This window comes from Rhinatrema bivittatum, chromosome 2 (assembly GCF_901001135.1).
Source record: "Rhinatrema bivittatum chromosome 2, aRhiBiv1.1, whole genome shotgun sequence".
Taxonomy (NCBI): domain Eukaryota; kingdom Metazoa; phylum Chordata; class Amphibia; order Gymnophiona; family Rhinatrematidae; genus Rhinatrema; species Rhinatrema bivittatum.
In genome coordinates, this window is record NC_042616.1 from 268,454,654 (window position 1) to 268,475,742 (window position 21,089).

Below are 21,089 nucleotides of genomic sequence, written 5' to 3' on the forward strand. Positions count from 1 at the left end.
TTACTTCTGGGTTTATATATGATAATGGATACTGTTATCTAGGCTGCTAACTCCCCTCCACCACTTCTCTTCTCCATCAGGAACATAGTAAAGCCACACCTTTTGCTCTACCAATTTTGGTTTGCTGAAAAGCCCGTTTCATTTGGTAGATCACACTGCAGGCTTCCTAACCCTTGCCCCTGTGAAGGTCAGAAAGGTGTTCATTGTTTGCTGCATGTTACAAATTTGTATCTGTCAGCATCTTTCCTGGCCAGAGGAGACAGCTGTGTAAGGAAAAAAAAGATGGACACGGAGAAGGAAACTGAAGATGGTGAAGGTATATCTGTAGGTGGAGAATCAGAGAGCTTGGATAGTCACTGAGAATTTTTTCTGTAAAGTGCAAGTGTATTATTACTCTGTTGTGATAATGCTTTGTCTTTCTCTGTTGAAGGTGCCCATTGACATGCTGTGTAGGAATAAACAAACATCTTTACACCCTTCCCCTATTTTGCTGATGCTACTTTGCCCTTGTTTAAATGTATCAGAGCTATCAGGGCACCCTAAAATTGGAAAAGTGGAATGATGCTTACTCAAATTCATAGAAACATATGTTTAATCATCCAAATAGGGCTTATTACCCATTTATAGCCAGAGTTGCTTTTAATCCAATACAATGATGGTTGAGATGAGATTTTCATATGTCTGCTTGTAAAGACTAAAGCATGATGATTCTTGATACATTCTTAACCCACTGATGGTAATGTTTGCCCTTAAGCTTTTTTTTTTTGCTGCTCTGGAATTTTCCCCACAGAGTCCTAACCAACCAGGGCAAATAACTGTTTTAGGGTCTATGCAGTGTGAGGACTAAAATATGGACAGATGTGTATGACTTCTTGGACTATGTTGACATCACAGCCCAAGAATACTCTGTGTGGTTTCCCTGCCTTTTTCTACATGGGACCAACATCACCACAACAATTCTGCATGTCTGAAAAGGGATGAGATTCATGCATAGGGAAATGAGGAAGCTAACACTTTCTGCAGCTTGAAGTGGAGCAAGCCCAAAATGCTTTATCGAACACCCTATTTTTCCCGTAATCAAGGCTATAGGCTATTCAGCCTCCCAATTAGCAACTGCTCTAGCTTTGAATAGCAAACATTTTATTTGTTAGCTTGTCTGAATAGCTGTTCACCTCTGGCTCCTTTCAGATGGGAAAATGAGTGAAATAAATCCTATGTAACATACAGCAATCATCTGGTGACCAGATGGCCAACAAAAACCATAAATATCTATTTGTCCATTAGTTTTCACTAGGTAACCCTATGACCACTCCAGGCTTCAGAAGTGCTACAGCAGATATCCAGTGATCAATGCTGGCCATAAAATATAATTTGCCCACAAATTCAAATTAAGGAATACTCAATCATGAGATTTTTTTTGTTTGGTTAGTTTTGTTGGCTTTTTTTTTTTTTTTTTTTTTAACTGACAGTTTCCTTGTGCACTTTAAGGCTTCCAGCTCAATTGGAAGCAGGAATATCTATTCTGGAAACATAACCCTTTATTTGCAACTACCTGGGGATATTTCTTGACCAAGTTTTATATTTATTTATTTTAAATATTTTATATACCGTTTTTTTATACTAAATGTAATTAAAACAGTTCACAATGTAACATACATAAAATCACAAAATAAAATAATACAAAGTAAAAAGACTAAGAAACTTAAAAACAGTGGGGCGGATTTTAAGAGCCCTGCTCGCCGGTGCGTCTATTTTACATAGGCCTACCGGCGCACGCAGAGCCCCGGGACTCGCGTAAGTCCCAGGGTTTTCCGAGGGGGGCGTGTCGGGGCGGGCCCGATCCGCGTGGCGTTTTCAGGGCGGGACGTAGCGTTTCGGAGGCGGGTCCGGGGCATGGCCACGCCCTCCGGACCCGCCCCCAGGTTGCGTCCCGGCGCGCTAGCGGCTCGCTGGCGCGCGGGGATTTACGTCTCCCTCCAGGAGGCGTAAATCCCCCGACAAAGGTAAGGGGGGGTTTAGACAGGGCCGGGGGGGTGGGTTAGGTAGGGGAAGGGAGGGGAAGGGAGGGGAAGGTGAGGGGAGGGCAAAAGAAAGTTCCCTCCGAGGCTGCGCGGCTCGGCGCGCGCCGGCTATACGGAATCGGTAGCCTTGCGCGCGCCGATCCAGGATTTTAGCAGCTACGTGCGTACCTACTAAAATCCAGCGTACTTTTGTTTGCGCCTGATGCACCAACAAAAGTACGCCAAATCGCGCTGTTTGAAAATCTACCCGAGTATATTCATAAATAAAGATGAACAGATAAAATGCTCTTAGGGGAGGGACAGAATGTGAACAGTAGAGCTTAACACAGGTCAAGAAGGCAATATAAGAGAGGCATGATTAAATGGCCTCATTGATGTTAAAAACACATTTAAAGAGAGACAGAATTTAAAGAGAGTTTAAAAACCTGTCCTGCTACTTACATATCTGATATTATCTGGGGTAGCATTCCGGAGTTGCGGGCCAGCTACTGAAAACACATGGCGTCTCGTTATGTCTAGTCGGGCAATTTTGATTGTAGGAACTTGCAGAAAGTTGTTTTGGGATGAACATAAGTTTCTAGAGGGTCTATAGATGCGTAATTGGGAGCTGAGCCAAGTTGAGGTGTTGTCATTTAATAAATTATGAATAATGGAAAGAATTTTTAATTTGATCCTGAATTCGATGGGTAACCAGTATAGATAGTAAAGCACAGGTGAAATATGGTTTCTATGTGACTTGCCGGTGAGAATGCGTGCTGCTGAGTTCTGGATTAATTGTAGCAGTCGAACAGCATTTTGGAGGAGACCAAAAAACAGGGCATTACAGTAGTCTAAATTACTGAAAATTAAAGACTGAAGTCTTGAGGGTAAACTAGGGGTTTGAGACATTTCAGCATGTGTAGCTTAAAGAAAGTTTTTTTTTATGGTTAGGGATATGTGGTGAGACATGGAAAGACTAGAGTCGATAATGACTCCGAGGTTGCGGGCTTTAGATGTGATCAGTAAAAGAGTGCCGTTAAGATCAAGATGAGCAGGAGGTCTACAATCGGACATTGGAATGGAGGATAAATGTACAATTTCTGTTTTTGAGGTGTTAAGTTTCAGACAATGGTGAGAGAGCCAGGCTTTTATGGTGTTGATGTATAAGGAAACCAAAGATACAGTATTGGACCACATTCAAGGCATTCAAGATTTTATTGTCTAATAAGAATGGGATGATTTTTCCCTGCAAAAATGTTGATCCTCTCTCCGTTCATTGAAGCACATGTAGCAGCACTTTTATTACAGCCAAGAGAATTATTAGTACTGGGTCATTCAAATGACCTACTTTGTTCTGCAGAGAGGCCAATTTTCTAAAGTGTACTAAAAAGACATGTTAAGTCTTAAGTCCCCACCCCTGGAGTCACCTCTTCTTTTCTCAACCAAATTTGGCGTCCTTGTGAAATTAGCTGGGGAAATTCTGAAAAGCAGAGGTTTATTCAGCTACGTCCCAGAGTTAGCTAGTTAAACCTTTTGAAAATGATCCCCAAAAGGGATCTTATTGGCAGGGGAAGGGAAGGAGATGGCCAAAGATTGAGTAAGACCTATGGCAGTGCAGTAGACAGTCACAGATGGACAGACCGGGTGGACCAAGTGGTTATCTGCTGATATAGTATGGTTTTGATCTGCAAAGATTCCTTCCTAAATGATTTTGTTTACTTGAGCTACCAATTTAACATTCATATACAAGTCTATAATAGCATTTACCAACCTTCCACAAAATTAGACCAGTTAATCTGATTTTTATTTGGCAAACTAAGCAAAATTGCATGCCAACTTTGTGAAATTTTCTCTAGCTATGATTGTTCAGTAGAAGTTCTCACATTGTCTTGAGAGTTTACCAGCAATGGGAGTGATTGAGGTGGAAGGCATTAGGAATTTGGAAATGATTACGATAGTCTCCAATTCATTCTGAATCCAATGTGGACAAGTGCAAAGTGTTGCATATAGGGAAAAATAACCCTTGCTGTAGTTATACAATGTTAGGTTCCATATTAGGAGCTACCACCCAGGAAAAAGATCAAGGCATCATAATGGGTAATACTTTGAAATCGTGGATTCAGTGTGCTGCAGCAGACAAAAAAGCAAACAGAATGTTAGGAATTATTAGGAAGGGAATGGTTAATAAAACAAAAAATGTCATAATGCCTCTGTATCACTCCATGGTGAGACCGCACCTTGAATACTGTGTACAATTCTGGTCGCCACATCTCAAAAAAGATATAGTTATGATGAAGAAGGTACAGAGAAGGGCAACCAAAACGATAAAGGGAATGGAACAGCTCCTCTATGAGGAAAGGCTGAAGAAGTTGGGGCTGTTCAGCTTGGAGAAGAGAATGCTGAGAGGGGATATGATAGAGGTCTTTAAGATCATGAGTGGTCTTGAACGAGTAGATGTGAATCGGTTATTTACACTTTCAGATAATAGAAGGGGCATTCCATTAAATTAGCAAGTAGCACATTTAAGACTAATTGGATAAAATTCTTTTTCACTCAATGCACAATTTGTTGCCAGAGGATGTGGTTAGTGCAGTTAGTGTAGCTGGGTTCAAAAAAGGTTTGGATAAGTTCTTGCAGGAGAAGTCCATTAACGGCTATTAATTAAGTTTACTTAGGGAATAGCCACTGCTATTAATTACATCAGTAGCATAGGATCTTCTTGGTGTTTGGGTACTTGCTAGGTTCTTGGGATCTGGTTTGGCCTCTGTTGGAAACAGGATGCTGGGCTTGATGGACCCTGGTCTGACCCAGCATGGCAATTTCTTATGTTCTTAATTTTGAGTACAGAACGAAAAACTGGATGTCATCTGCATATATTTTAAATTGGATATTGAGACAGTCTAAAAGATAGCATAATGATAAGAGATAGATGTTAAACAGAATGGGTGAAAGTGAAGAACTTTGTGGGACTCTTGAGGAGATGGAGTATTGTGAGGACGCACACGCCCCTATGTGAATTTAATATTGACGATTAGTGAGGAAAGAATTAAACCAGCTCTGAACCTTGTCTGAGATACCAATTGAATGCAGTCTCGACAGTAGTATAGAATGATCAAGGGTGTCAAATCCTGCCAAGATGTCTAAGAGTACTAGTATATAGTCAATGTTGGAATCAAATCCTCTTAACAGCGTAACAAAGGAAGATATCAGCAGGGTTTCCGTACTGTGACTTTTTCGGAAACCGTGCTGGTTTGGGTGAAGAAGCTCATTATCATAGAAGTAATTGTTTAACTGGTATAGAACAATTGATTCTGTTACTTTGGCCAGTGTGGAGAGTGAAGCTATTGGGCGAAGACTGTTGAGGTTAGAAAAATCTTCGTTTTTCTTTTTTGGATAGGTAATACTGAGGTCAGTTTAAACTGGTCAGGACAGACACCAGTGCATAGTAATTGATTTATAAGGTTGACAAGAAAATCGTATATTGGTAGACAGTGATTTCAGATAGTATCCAGGACAAGGATTGAAAGGGGAAAAGGATATTTTTGTTTTATGAAAAATTCATATGACTGTGTCCAAGTCTGTGGGCGAGAATGATGACCAAGAGCAGTCAGCTTTATGAATGAAGTCATTGAGATAAGGTAAATGTGTGAAGCCTGACGATATGTTGTTAATTTTATCTTTGAAGTATGAAGCAATTTGATTACAGAAATCATTACTAAGTGCAGGGGGAGCAAGCGTTGGAAGAGAGGTTAACTGTTTCACCATATTAAATAGCACAGAAGTGTTACCATTGGCTGCTTTGATTTTTGATGAGTAAAAGTTCTTTTTTGCCAATGTGACTTATTTTCTATATTTTCTGAGACAAATAAAGTAGTGTTTTTTTAATTAGAGGAGTAATGTTTTTTCCATACACGTTCAGATTGTTGTAGTTTAGTTTTTAACATTTTGAGTTCGGTTGTATACCAGGGAACGGAGGGTTTGGATTTAATGTAAAAACGAGAGATTGGGGCTAAGGAATCTAGGACATTAGAGATGGTGTTATTCCAAAGGTCAACCATTGAGTTAGTCGTTTGATACTGAATCGGGTAAATTTTCTGTAAGATTCGTTACAAAATCTTCAGGGTCGATTTTTTTCCATTTGTAGAGTGAGAGAGGGGTTGAAGACTGAGTCAGATTAGTATTAGACCTTAAATGAGTGGACAGATAAATCAAACTGTGATCAGACCAGGGAATCGGATATGTGATTAAAGTGGTGTCTTCGGGTTTTATGAAGGTTGGATTGCAGAAGATTTGGTCTAACGTGTGACCATGTTTATGGGTGGGAGTAGTAATATTATGAAGCCAACCTAGACCTGATAGAGCATCGAAGAAAGATGTTGTAATAAAATGTGGATTTAAGGCATCAAAATGAATGTTGAAGTCTCCAGCAATGTTAGTTTTAGTGAAGTCTACTGGGAGAGTGGATATGGATTCAATAATTGTTGAGGGATCCTGATAAATTGTCACGGGGGGGTAATATATCAGGAGGATTTTTAAAATGTTGGTGGAAATTACAAGGATTTCGAATGGAGGAATGAGAGGAAGGATGATTTTTTGTGGGGATAGTGAAGATTTGCAAATTGCTAGAAGGCTGCCTCCTCGCCGATTTGTCCTATGGTCAGAGATTGGGGTATAGCCCAGAGGGCATAGCGAGTTGATTGTAACATTGTCTGCCACTGTCAGCCAAGATTCTGTAATGAGGAAACAATCCATTTTTTTTTTATCAGAATATTGTGTATAATGGTGGTCTTTTTCCGAATTGATTATATGTTACAGAGCAATAAAGTAAAAGAGTAGAGAATAAGAAGGGAAGCCATTACAGAAGTAGAGATATTAAAGATATTCTGTTAATTGTTTTTTATTTCATGGAATAGTGTTTATTATAATGGTAAGCCAGGTCACCATATTTACCGTGATCAGTTATCATTGGTATGTCTATGGTGGAGTCCAATCAGATGTATGACTGTGAAGAAGGTGGAAGAAACAAGTTGGGGATACTGTAGAGATCTGAGGAAGTTTTTATTAAACTTGGGTAATTTTGTTGGTTGCACGAAGGGGCGCACAAAGGGGCGTGCCCCTTTGTTGTGCTCCTTCAGTGTGCGGCACCTCTAGTGTCGCTGTGGGCTCTTTGAACTTCCACCCCAGATGACGTTAGGGGGGGGGAGCGGAGCAACTTAGTCCCGGTGGCAGCAGGGGATGGAGATGGTATAGGGCTGCAGGAGCTGAGTTCAAAGCAAAGGAGTCAATGTAGCCCATAAGATTTGCTCCAGAATGACAGCAGGAGCAGCATGGAGACCAGGATGCTTTGGCCCCTCCAGCATCACTGCAAGCTCTTTGAGTTTCTGTCCCAGATGACGTGGGGGGGGGGGGGGCGCAGAGCAACTTAGTCCCGGCGGCAGGCAGCAATGGAGATGGTACAGGGCTGCAGGAGGTGAGTTCAAAGTGCAGGAGTTAATGTAGCTCACAGGATTTGCTCCCAACTCATTTTAGCTCAGTCATTGCATATACCAGCACTCCTTCCAAAAGCCTGCAATCATAAGCCCAAAATCCAGTTACTAGCTGTCACTTTAGTATGACAACTGGAACTCCCCCACTCCTGATGGCTATGGGCCCTTGCTCAACAGTATCCAGAACCCCAGCTGATCCAGAGAGCAAAAGCCCCGACATGGGGGAAGTAATGATTTGCATGTATCTATTGGACAGCCAAAACTTATCCTCCTCTATACTTTTAGCCGCACTTAGAGGTGGCGTCACCAGGGTAAAAGTGAGATCAGGAGAGGAAAACAACATGCATGGATTGCATTTTCAAATCTACAGGCACTGTTATCTATGAAAAATATACCCACATGAAAAGGTGGAAACATACATAAGTACTTTGTGCACGTGGCAAGTTTCAAAGCAAAAGCACATGAAAGTGCTGCTCTGAAGTTGCCACATTCAGATCTCAGACCATTCACTTTAGCCTATTTTTTTTGTCAAGGTCATATCCAATAGGGGACTCATTTGGCACCTCCATGAAATGGTGTAGGAGTGGGTCTGACCTTTCCTAGTGGTTAACCCATTTCATTGCTTCCCACAGGTTTGTATCAGAGTCCCGAAGCTCTTCCAGAAGTAAATGAGATCAGTGTATAAAATAGTTTACAACTTTGAGGTCTTGAAATCTTCTATTTACTCAGTTCATCATTTAACAGCTAATGAAGTAGGTAACTCATCATCTCTTGTTCTCATAGCCAAATGTAATGCTAGGTTTTGTCGTCTTATATAATTTGGTTTATTGACCACAAGTCAGGAAGTATATCTGTGTGTTAGTTTGCAAACTCTTATGAGTCTCAGTGTGCTAAGTATAATGTCATGATTATCAGAATAAAAACTTCTGGACCATTTAGGAATGCATTATAAAATTAGAATTGTAAATATGGTGTTTTTGAGCATTTTGAAATCAGCACCCCATTTGATGCCAGCTACCCATGTGGAGACTTTACCGCAGATATTCTGAAAGTGACATCTATAAATACAGAAGCAATCAAGAGAGACTTCCAAATAGATTGGAGTATGCTCATGGAGAAGCCAGGGTTTGCTCACATACTCTAATATTGCACGCATTCTTGGCTTGAAGATTATCCAAGTGGAAGATCAAACATACCGGATTTATTGATGCTCAGCTTTAGGTACCATTTATGGAGATAGTCAGAAATGAGTTCCACATCAGTACTCTGTGCCTTTTCCAGTTCTGCTGCATCTTTTCCTATGTTATTGTGACATCACCAGTGTACATTTATCATTTAGATGTTATATATGGAAAGATAGATTTATATATGGAAACTACTGCTGCCAGTATTGGTCCTTGAGATTTTCCATTCTTTCAGGTTTGTGCGTTGTTTCGTACTCCTTGGCTGGTAGCAAGAATCCCGTTCATATTGAAAGCACAATTTACAATCAGATATCATGGAGTACAATTTATATTTGAGGCCTTGGTGCCATAGACGGATAAAAGGTCAATAAAACCACACCTATTTTCTGTTCCATTTCAAATCCTCTCTCTCTATCAAATGAAGGTAATATAACTTGGTGAGAAATGCACCAGCTTTTCAAAAAGCCAGCTTGTTCTTTTGAGAGTTGGGGATCAATGTTCTTCTCTGTCCACCCAAGGATATATGTTCCATCAGTTCGTATGTAATGTATAGTAGTGAGATGGGGTCAAAACCTTTTGGATCTTCTGGCAATTTGTTGGGTTTCAAGACAGCAATGAAATCAGCTTTTTTTTTTTCCCATATTTTGGGGAATTTTCTAGTCATTTAGACATCAAAACTGTAGAACCATATTATCACTATGAAATCAAGCTTAATAAATTCTGAGCCATGTCAATTTTGAGCATTTTGCAGGAGTTCAATTGAGGCCGACAGTGGTTAAATTGTTCAGAAGCCAGGTATATGATCACTGCTAATACTGTTTGCTTGGCTTACTGTATTTACTGTTGTTGTATGGTATCACAATACAGTGATAAACAGGAGTGTGTCATTTTTTGGTGCATTTGCTTGTAAGATGAGTAAAGGTACACCATGCACCTAGTTACAGGAAGAAAATTAGATGAAAGCAAACCAGGATTTAAAATGAAGCATGGTTTAATATGTGAATTTATAGTGAATTATGAAATTATCACATTTAGTGAGAGTGGACAGATGAAGACAGTAAGCTCTTACTGCGGATTTGCAGTTAAACATTAAGCTGGGAGAGGCGGATCCAAAATGGTACCCAACTAACCTGCTCTAGCATTTTTTGGCTGCAAGTGCAATCACTTGTAATGATCTAGTGGATGTCTTTGATCTCCATTTGCTTGCAAGGGCATGGCAAAGCACAAATGTTAGATCTAGGCTTAACCCTCAGTCACGGCAATTCTGAGGTTGGGGACCTATGACCTAGAAAGGGCTATATGAGCAGCAGCAGCAAGCCTAAGCAAAGTTTTGCTTGATTAGATAGGATATATTCCTCATTTGCAACTTGTGAATTCCTCCCTAGTTGACAAATAATGCAATGTGGGTTTGGAAGCTACTTTAGTGACCAGTGTAGCTTCAGAGGTGACGCTTGAATGGGATTCTGGGAAGGTGAGCAGGGTGAACAGGCAGGATCTTTCTGCCAGCCATGAGATATCGAGCCACATGTGCATGCCGAAGCTACACAGGAGAAGCCACTGGTTGAAGAGCTGAGTTCAGTAGGAATAGGAGGTGGAACCAGTGTATCAGTATCCTGGGTTACAGAATTCAAAAGTATGCAGATGAAATTTCAAGTGATTTTATTTGAGAAAAGCTGGCTGAGAATAACTAAGTTGTAAATATCTTTATTTGGGCATGTAGCTGGATGTGGAATGAAATGCTAAATAAAAAATCAAATCAATCAAGACCAAGTGATCCGATGAGCGGGTAGGATGCATACCGACCCTGCTCCCGGTTCTCCCTCCGAAATCAGACATACCATGGGGATTCATCAAGCATCATGGCAGTCAGACGAAAGCTAGGGGAAGCGCAGCCACGCATCGACCATTTGTTTTGTGAAAAATACACCAGAGATGTCTGCAAAACTGCAACGTAAGGAAAAACCAATGGGATGACAACCAGATTCCAAGATGGCCGATGGACCCCTGAGCCTGCGCCCAAATCCAGCTAACGCCGGGCTGGTGGAAGAGATTACCAAAGTGGTAGTACAAGCGCTGAATCAGCGTTTCTTGGAGCTTTCCCAGCAAATAACAACAGGTAATGAAACATTATAGGAAATAAAGCGTCAGGTGGAAGATACACAACAGATGCTTACAGATGTTGAAATGGAAATGCAATCGCTATTACAAACTCTGAACAAATTCTCAAAACAATTAAGCCAGTTAGAATCTAAGGTAGATGATCTGGAAAATCGATCTAGAAGAAACAACCTTAGATTCGTTGGATTCCCTAAATCCCTATCCGATCGAGAGCTGATAAAGGTACTGGAAGGCTGGCTAATGATATCCCTGGGCCTAGAGGAGTTAGAAGGTCGCAGTATGGTGGAAAGAGCACACAGGCTCGGATCTCGCTCTTTGGAGCAGACAGGGCCCAGGGTGACAATTGCTAAGTTTATGAATTTTACCCATAAAGTAGCAATTTTACAGGCTTACAGAAAGTGTTCAATGCTTACTTATGAGGGAAACAGGATCTTGATTTTTCAGGCCTATTCAGCAGTGGTCTCCCAAAAGCAAAAAGAATTCTCACCATTATGTGCAGATTTATTTAAAAGGAAACTGTGCTTTAATTTGCAATACCTAGCAAAGCTCTTTATAGAACATAAGGGAGCCTGGTGATCCTTTGATTCAGTTATGGAAGCCAAACAATTCATAAATGACACGGTAAATATAGGCTGAATGTGTCTCCAAATTTAGCAGAAAGTCTGCTCTCTACTTTGCCTTTTTATTTGGCTTAAGATTAGGATGTGAATTTCACAAATCCTAAAGTCTACCATCTTCATAAGAGACTACAATGTTATATCAAAGATTGCAAAGCTATGGGTAAATGCATATTTTATTCTTTGGTTCTCCACACGAATGTAAGGGCAACCTGTTAGTTAAAATGGAGGCGGAGCCGGTACGGATAACTCATGTGGTTCTCCAGCCTCCTAAGTTTGGAGGCGATATATTTGGGTTTATTAGGTTATAAAGGGATTTGGGGGTATACGGGTGGGGCAGGGGTTTATAAAGAACCTAAAGCGCTTGTGTTCGATTTCACAATTGGGCATGGTTTTGAACTGTTAAGAATAACTTATGCAAGGGAGAAAATACCTGTGCCCAGCAAAGAGCTGCCTCTTTAGGCTAGGAGGGAGGTGGCTATAATGAGATGGTTTTTTAACTGGCATATGTCACTGATATGGACCCCTCGGCACAAGTATGGCTGAAACTTTAAGTTATTTCATGGAATATAGCTGGTCTGGGGTCCCTGGTAAAATGAGCCAAATTGCTACAATCCTTAAGAAGACAAAGCCAAAATAGTATTTTACAGGAGACGCATCTCTCCGCTAGTGAAACCAAGAAATTGACTAGAGACTGGGTCAGTAGGGTGTTTTATTCTCCAGCAGTGGATAGGAAAGCTGGCGTGGCCATACTCATTGGGAAACAAGCAGCGTTCGAGCATGTCCAGTCAATATCTGATGCCGAGGGGAGATATATCATTGTATTGGGGAAATTATTTGGTAAAGATGTCACATTTTATAATGTGTATGCACCCAATATTTACAATCACAAATTTTTCACAAATTTAGTATCTATACTGCTTCTCCACACTCGGGGGCATTGGATCATGGCTGATCCCAAATTAGATAGATCATCTCAGATGGCCACACCTGGGCTGAGGACACACCAAGGCATACTTTATTTATGCCAATAACTTCATCTTGTAGACCCCTAGCGGATTCTGCATCCAGAGCTTCGTGATTACACCCACATAGCCAGAGCCCACTTATCAATGTCCCACATCGATTACATACTAATATCATTGGCCTGCTTCTCTAGAGTAGTAAATGCAGAGATCGGCCCTTCCGAATTCTCTGCCCACTCAATGGTATGGGTGGAAGCCAGAATAGAGGGACCTGGAAGGGACCAACGTCGGTGGTGTTTTCCATCTTACATATCAAAAGATAAGGCCTTCCAAACCTACTTAAAAGATAAATGGAAAGAATATGAGATAATTCCCAGCATATGGACAACCCATCTCTTTTTTGGGAGGCGGGGAAAGCAACCATGAGGGGAGAAATTACATCCTATTTAATTTGTCAATACAAGATGATAAACAGCCGAATAATTGAACTCAGGAAAGCATTACAGAAAGCAAAAATGAAATTAATTAATTGCCCAACTAATGCTAATAAGCAATATCGCGACTTGCTTTATACATTAAATTGCCATTTGCACCAGAGAACTAAGCAGAGTATGCTCTATCTCACAAACTACACAAATTTGGCAACAAAGTAGGCAAGTTGCTTGCAAACGTTGTAAGAGCACAAAGAGGTAATTCTTTTATAGAAGCTCTCAAAAACCAAAATGGAGTGAGAAACATCCACCCCACTCATTTGTAAAATCCTACAAGAATTCTATGAAAGATTATATATGAATGAATCCCCACCTTCAGCCTCCACAACCGAAGGAATTTTTTTTCAAAATATTCGGCTGCCTAAACTCTCACCAGCATAACTTCAAGGATTGAACAGACCCCTTTCAATCCGAGAGATATGGGAAGGTATAGAATCTAGCCCTCTCCACAAAGTCCCTGGACCCGATGGCCTGAATGAAGACTTTTATAAACGCCTTAAGACAGAAATAGGGGAGCCATTGAGAGTCTTTTTTAATGGGGCATCCTCCATTGGCTTTTCTAAAGAGGCCAAAACAGCATATATTACTGTACTACATAAAAGCGGCAAAGACCCTTTATCCCCTGCATCCTACAGACCCATTTCGTTACTGAATTTTGATTTAAAACTTTATGCAAAAATCTTAGCCATCAGACTGAATGCAGTTTTACCCATCCTGATTTCCAAAAACCAGGCGGGTTTTGTAAAAAAGGGAGAACAGCTGGTAAACATATTTTACGACTATGGTTAGCCATGTCACACTGCAGGACATCTGGGATCCCAGCTTTAGCAGTGGAGTTTGATGCAGAAAAAGCATTCGATCGGGTACCATGGGAGTATCTTTTCTCGGTTTTATGGAAATTTGGATTTGAAGGGGACATATTACATCGAATATCTTTGCTTTACCATCACCCAAATTCTATCATTTTGGCCAATGGTCTTATGTCCTCTTCTTTTGAACTCCAAAAGGGGGTAAGACAAGGCTGTCCTCTATCTCCTCTGTTATACATACTCTCACTGGACCCACTGCTATGTGCCATTGATGAAAACCCAAATATTAAAGGGCTACAATTAGGACTACCCTCCTTTAAGGTGGCTGCTTTTGGAGAAGACATGTTAGTCTTTTTGCAAGACCCGATTATTTCCCTCCCAGCAGTGATAGATTTAAAAGCAAAATTTGGTGAATTCTCTGGTTTAAAGATAAACCAGGACAAATCTGAAGCTCTGGACGTAACAAGTATACTACAGATCATGTGGCCAGGTTCATTTCCCCTGAGATGGGTACAATCTGAGATGAAATATATTGGGGATAAAATACCAACGGATATTAGGAACATTTACAATTCTATTATTCTCCCTCTCCTCACAAAAACTAAACAAAAATTAAAGGAATGGAATTCCCACCCGATTACATTATCCGGCAGGATTCAATTATTTAAAATGGTGGAGCTCCCAAAATGGCTCTATGTACTTCAAATTTTGCCAGTATGGATCAAGAAAAAAACACGCTATGATTTTGAATAAAGCCCTTGGATGTTTCCTATGGCACAATAAATGAGCTCGTTTAAGTCTATCTAAACTAATGAAACCCCTGCATGGAGGGGGCTTGCGGGCCCTAACCTATATATGTATAACACTGCTTGTATACTGAGACATGTCAACGATTGGTTGGCCGGAACTGAGATTATCTCCCCGACAGAGCTGCTACAAGAATGGTATAAACCTTACATGCTAAGTAATCTGCTTCATATCAGCTGGATAGAGACACCGAACAACTTAACCACCTTTCTGTTTTTGGAAGACTGCCGCATTTCCTGGAGACAACTATGAGCCAAACTTCATGTTTCTTGGAGGACATCTCCATTTCTCTCCTTTATTGGTCACCCATCCTTCCAACCGGGTATAGAGAACTCGGTCTTTGGAGAATGAGCACAAAAAGGGTTAACCATGACCTGTCAACTACTCTCTGAGGAGACTGGACGAATGTACTCATATTGGGCCAGATTTTGTAACCTATGCGCGGGCGTAGATTTGTGCACGAAACTCGGCGCACACAAATCTAAGCCCAATTTTATAACATGCGTGTGCAGCCACGTGCATGTTATAAAATCCGGGGTCAGCGCGCACAAGGGGGTGCACACTTGTGCACGCTGAGCCCTAGGGGAGCCCCGATGGCTTTCCCCGTTCTGCCCCCCCCCCCCCTTCCCCTATCTAACCACCCCCCCCCCCCCCCACCTTTGTTTTATTATTTACGCCTACCTCTGGGCAGGTGTAAGTTGCACGCACCGGCCGAGTTTATCTTTGAAAATTAGCAAATGCAAAGTACATGCTAACTAAAACCTCCATGTACTCTGCTTATAGAACATATCTCTTAAATAACTTTATAGTAACTGAAGAATCATGATTTGATATTGTAAAAGCCTTTAGCCAGATAACAAACAAGATAAATCTTAGCAACAAAAGCATAAAGACAATAACAGAATTTCAACAAGGTTAAAATATGGTCATGCTATATTTTTGTGTTGGCTGAAGTTGTCTCTATATTCAACACCAAAAAGCTACACTTCTAACACTTCAGCAAATTTTTGGTTTTTCACCTAAAACCTTTTTCAAGTTCATGATTATGCAAATAATTATAATATAAATAATGGAACGGTGATTCTATATCAAAAAATAGCATCACAATCCCAGTCAACTACTCATATTCCCAGTTAACGTTAACAGACTGGAACTCTTAATTTTAGCCAACATATGCCATCCAAGCACACTACATTTTAACGGCATGTTATGCAAAATGAAGGAAGACTTTGCTTTTCTCTTCCTTTTATTTGTTTTTATTTTTAAAAGGAACTATCAATGTACACTTTCCTAAGCAGAATATTAACAGGAGAAGACACAGAACCAGACAAAATATGCATTGTGAGTAATCATTAGGCAACATATATAGAAAAAACTCACTTGATAATTTTTGTATATTTTTGTATATTTTTCATCCGTGGTTCAGTTTTTCAAATATTATCACAAAATGTTTTTTGTGCCTCTTTCTTATACAAGGCACAAACAATTGGCTATATTAGCATCAACCACGAAGCCATGGAAAACAAAAAATTGCCAATCCCATAATCAAAAAAATATGTAACAAATCAAAAATTCTTTACATCAGAGATAAGTATTTATCTTTTTGAAACTTTGGATTTAATCTTGGAATAAATTTTATTTCTGGATTTTTCGTTAAAGTAGGTACACATTTCCATGATGATAAGGATTGTGTTTTTGGAATGAAAGGATGTCATTTTTTTCTGCTCTTCATGTTGATTTTGGTGATTTATATCTCAGCTGTTTGGTGATTTAAATCTTAACATCAATTTCAATAGCATTTCATAATTGTTTTAAACTTCTGGATGAATCTGTAGTATATGGTGTTTATATGTCAGAGGTTGTTTTGTTTTGAGTCTTTTTGATACAAAGGCTTGATTTTTAATAAAATATATAGTTTTTATATAGTTTTGGCAAATCATTTGTGTATAATTTTTGGTCATCTCTCTTATATATATCAATTTAGAAACAAAATTCTCCCCCACTCCCAAATACAAACTAATTTATTTTAATGGCCCATCAGTTTTCTCCTGTCTTTTTGGGTTTCCAACTGAAATGGAACCAGCCTCTATTGGATTATGGCGCCATAAGTCTTCCTTCACAACAATCCAGTTTTCCTCCCCTTCCTCCCTTATTTTAATATCCCCTGCTACCTCAGCCCAGCCATCTCACAGGTACAGTCTTTGGCCAGGGGCCACAAGCTGCACACCTTCCTCTGGAACCTAGCTAATGTGGACTTTTAATCTAGCCACTAGATGTCAAGGTTGAGGAAGGGCTCAGACTCCCTTGCCCACAGGGGCTGTGAATGAAGCCTCTGCAGCATCTCCAGTCCTGGTAGACCTAGGGAGTAGAGGCCTGGATTAGGAATCAAACCCAGATTCTCTGCACGGGAACGTGTAGCACGTGCCACTGAGTCACCAGGCCCCAACCTATATATGAACTATTTATTTATTTTCTTATTTTGTTCATTTATTTATTTATTTAAATTCTTTTGGTGTGCCGATGCTCAAGACGAAGGTCTTATCGTACCGGTTTACAGCGTAACCAATTAAATAGAAGATAAAGTTATAATGAACAGGGATTTACAGTACGGGAGAATTAAGAGCGAAAGATATTAGTTTAACATAACATAATTCTAACAAGAGAAATGTACGTAACAATCGACGTAAGATACAAGCTTAGACAATGGCCTGCTATGTAAATCGAACTGTGGCAGGAACGATCCAGGAGAAGGGGAGGGGGGGGGGGGGGAAACTGTGAAAATGAGGGGTGAGAGTCTACGCTGGTTGTGGAGTGACCCATCAAGGGAAGGCTTGAATGAACAGCCAAGTTTTCAGTTTCTTTCTGAAGGAGAAAGGGCATTGTTCCTGGCGAAGTTCTGAGGGAAGAAGATTCCATTGATAAGGTCCAGCAGTGGACAAGGCTCGTTTCTGAATGGAGGTGTGACTAGTGGATTTATTAGGGGGAGCCTGGAGAGATCCTTTGTATGCCGATCTGATTAATTAATAACTAATTAAAGGAACCCCTTGTTAAACATTATTTTAAACATATTTTAGAAATGGTCAAATCTCTTAAAATAAAATAGTGAGGAAAATTAAAATTTAAAAAATCTGAACCATCATGGTACATCCAAAAAAATACAGGGTGTAACTTATCAAACTTTATTCTTCTTATAGGACAGAATGAGGCAAAGCATTTGTTAAATCAAACCTATTGTGTTTGCCACAAAGGCATTTATACCACAGAGCTTTGTAATTGCAGATCTGAGCTTGAACAGAGAAGCAGTCAAACAGAGAAAGTGACAAAGGATAAAGACCGCAAGGCCTATCTACTCAGCTCCTGCTCACTGCCTGCTGCAATACCACAGACTTTACTTGACCTGTCCAAATGTCTGACATGACGATGCACACAATGATGGAGAAATAACATGGCCTCTATTTTTAGAGTGATGGGTAAACAAAGTGACATACATGAACAGGAAAGTCGCCATATTTTGGAATGTTTTTTTTAATCAATTTTAACCATACTTTGGGGAGGGGCAGGGGGCAGGGTATTGACAGGGTCCCTTCAAAACCAAGAGTTTCCCAAAAAAATTTGAAATATTGTGAATCGCATGCATCTTTGCGCATTTCGATTAGTAGTTATATGAACACTTTTGCAAGGTGCTAATTTGAATATATGCACCTTTCACTGCTTACTCAGAAGTGGCCAGTACTTTGCAAGCTCCTCTACTAAGCAGTCCCTATTACCTACACCTTGAACATTAACTTTCCACCTTGCTTAATTCTCCCAAGTTTCACAGGGAAGCAACATAACCTCACAGGAAAGACGCAAAGGAATTGCATAATAAAGAAGAACTGCTTTTGTTTAATACCTCCGTATTTTGCTGAAAGCACAGCAATTTTTTCTTTAGATAAAGAGTATGAAATATCTGTATTTCTTCATTTCACAGTGCGTATATATACAGAGATAGCTGAAGTGTTTGCCCCATGGCTTGATTTGGTTTCGGAACACTGTGGTACAAGTAATAGTAGAATATAAGAAAATGTTCACGTTAATAATACCGATATATCACTAAGAAATTACCTGAATTGTAACTCGCTTTCGGCACGCATTTGGAAAAAAGAATAGTTAAATCTAAAATCCATAGCAGCAGTAGTTTCTTGAAATAGTAAAATAAAAAATTTGCCTGAAGGAAGAGGAACCACAAAGTGAATTGAGAGGTAATAAAATAGCCTGTGGATCTTGGCCGCCATCCTCCTCTGCCTTCTCATGTCATGATTCAGTTGTTCACCAAATGCATGCTGCTTCGAAAGTCTTTCCAACTGATTCAATCAAGACAGGTAGCAAGAGGCGAGAAAGTTAAATGCAGTATAACAAAGCAAAAGAAGCTAGAGGTCTGGAAGACATACTCACCTGATCAATTTCCATCAACTTAGGGAATGCTCCTGGCCATTCTATTGCCACCTTTACTATATCAGATGGAGGCGGCATTACAGCTGCCGGTGTTCTTCAAAGGCAACAAAACCAGGTTCTGCAGAGGACCACTCTCATTCAGACCTTTAGAAAGGAAGACATTTAAAAGAAAGGTATGTCAGCAGCTCTTTAGGTATAAAAAATTCACTGGACAGGGACAATGTGGGAGGCACTACCTTTTTGGGAAACACAATCACATGCCATCATTTTCTGAACAATTAGCTACATTGGGAAAGTCATGGCAGAGAAAGTGAACAACTACATGCTCATCAGAAAATAAAAATTAAAAAACAATGCTAAGCTGAAAAATTACATTTTAAACTGTTCAAGCCTAGATGGTGAACTCTGGTCCATCAAAGGCTGAACACTGGTCTAGTTTAAAGGGTATACAGCATACACAAGAGGTGGGGGACCAAATTAAACATAGGAGATCCCAGACAATAAGGAGGATAGTCAAAAATTCATAAACTCCACTGTGAACTGACCAATGATTAAGTATATATTTTATTGAAATTTAGAAATGTCAAATAATGCATTTATAATCCATTTAACATTTCCAAGTCAAATAATACATTTATAATCCATTTAACATGGGACCATGTTAAATGGATTATAAATGCATTGACATTTCCAAGTTTCAATAAAATATATACCTTATCATTGGCCAAATCATAGTGGACTTTATGAATTTTTGACCATCCTCCTTATTGCTTGGAATCTACTTTAAAGGGTAAATAAGATATGCAAATTAACCTGGTTCTTTGGCCAAATATATGATAGAGCTCAAGAGCATTCACTGCGGAGAATCTGGAAACCAGACTTGCTTGCAGCCATTGCAGATCAGATATGGCCATTAGTATTGTAAGAATACAGAAAAGCAAGATGTGGATGGGAAATCAGTTCATAGAAATGCACTACTGCCTCACTCAACATTCAGCACACTTATGCAATTACATGGAAAGTCATGGTCATATAACATGTTTCCTCCACCACAATAATGCAACTATCTGCAGCCAATGCAATAAACTGCACCCAGCCTAGCGTACAGGTTTATATGTGGTCGGACATGCATTTTTGATGCTGTAGACTAGCACCCAATGCAATAAGGAGATTAGCGCATCAAACACCACGACCAAACACATGCATAGCTGATAGCGCCCCTCACATGTAAATTCCATGTAGATGAGGCTATTAACTATTACCCCTCAATGGGGAAAATCACTGGGCACCTAATGCATAATTTTTTACGTAGTAAATTTAACTCCAGCCCCAGAGGTGGTGTAAAGTCAATTCAAAAATATGGTCCTCTGTGTGTCCTCCTACATAGAATCATTGTGACACTTAAATTTACTTCTTGCGGTGTTGAAAAATAAATGTATATTGGCTTGATTTAAAAAAAAAAAAAATTTCTTCTGGATGCACAACTTAAGACGCCCATCGCAAGAGGTGCTTAGCAATGTGCATCTTCAGCAACCTCAGAAAATCAGCCAGAAGAAGTGCAATAAATGCAGGTACTCGTATTCAGCACACAATGCATTTGAGTGCTAAGGATGCACAATTCTCCCCTAAATGCAGCCCCTCATTTAAATACTGCAACAGGAACCCAGGGGATGTGGCCGCATGCACATTAGGAAAATGGGCACTCAATACGAGCGCCCATTTTCAACGCCCATCGTATTGCATCGGCCCCTCTATGTTTACAAATGACTGAGTTGATTGGGACACCATGAACGTGAAAGCAAGTGGTTGTTGTAAGTTATTTGAATGAACTTTTGCTGGAGTAAGAGGTTCACGTATATATGAAGTTTAACAGAGTGAAGCCCTCAGGGACAGCTGAGAAAAAATGTACAGCTTTAACATGCGAGTATTTCATGATTCGTCACACAGTTGGTTGAGTGTGATTGATTCTTTCTTCCCCTGATGAAGCCCTTTTTAGGGTGAAATGGAGAATTTATTGGGATTCCTGAAGAAAATCTGGGTTATTGAAGAGAATTATAAGAAGGTTTTTTTGAAGAATATTGTGGTCATCAAAAAGAATTATAGGAAGACCTTATTGATTACAATAAGATGGGGGGAGGGGGTCTTTTTAGTGAACTGGAGTTATCGAAGAGAATCACA

At 40.0% G+C, this 21,089-nt stretch overlaps 1 protein-coding gene across 4 annotated transcripts in view; it reads right to left on the reverse strand.

Annotated features, from left to right (window-relative positions):
• Positions 1 to 21,089, reverse strand: part of ELMO1 (engulfment and cell motility 1) — an 805,215-nt gene that overhangs the window by 651,000 nt on the left and 133,126 nt on the right. For all 4 annotated transcript variants that reach the window (XM_029589504.1, XM_029589501.1, XM_029589503.1 and 1 more), the window contains exon 3: positions 18,912 to 19,055. In XM_029589504.1, coding sequence (XP_029445364.1) covers positions 18,912 to 18,989 — 78 coding nt within the window. In that variant the 5' untranslated portion in view covers positions 18,990 to 19,055. The remainder of the gene's footprint in view (positions 1 to 18,911; positions 19,056 to 21,089) is intronic.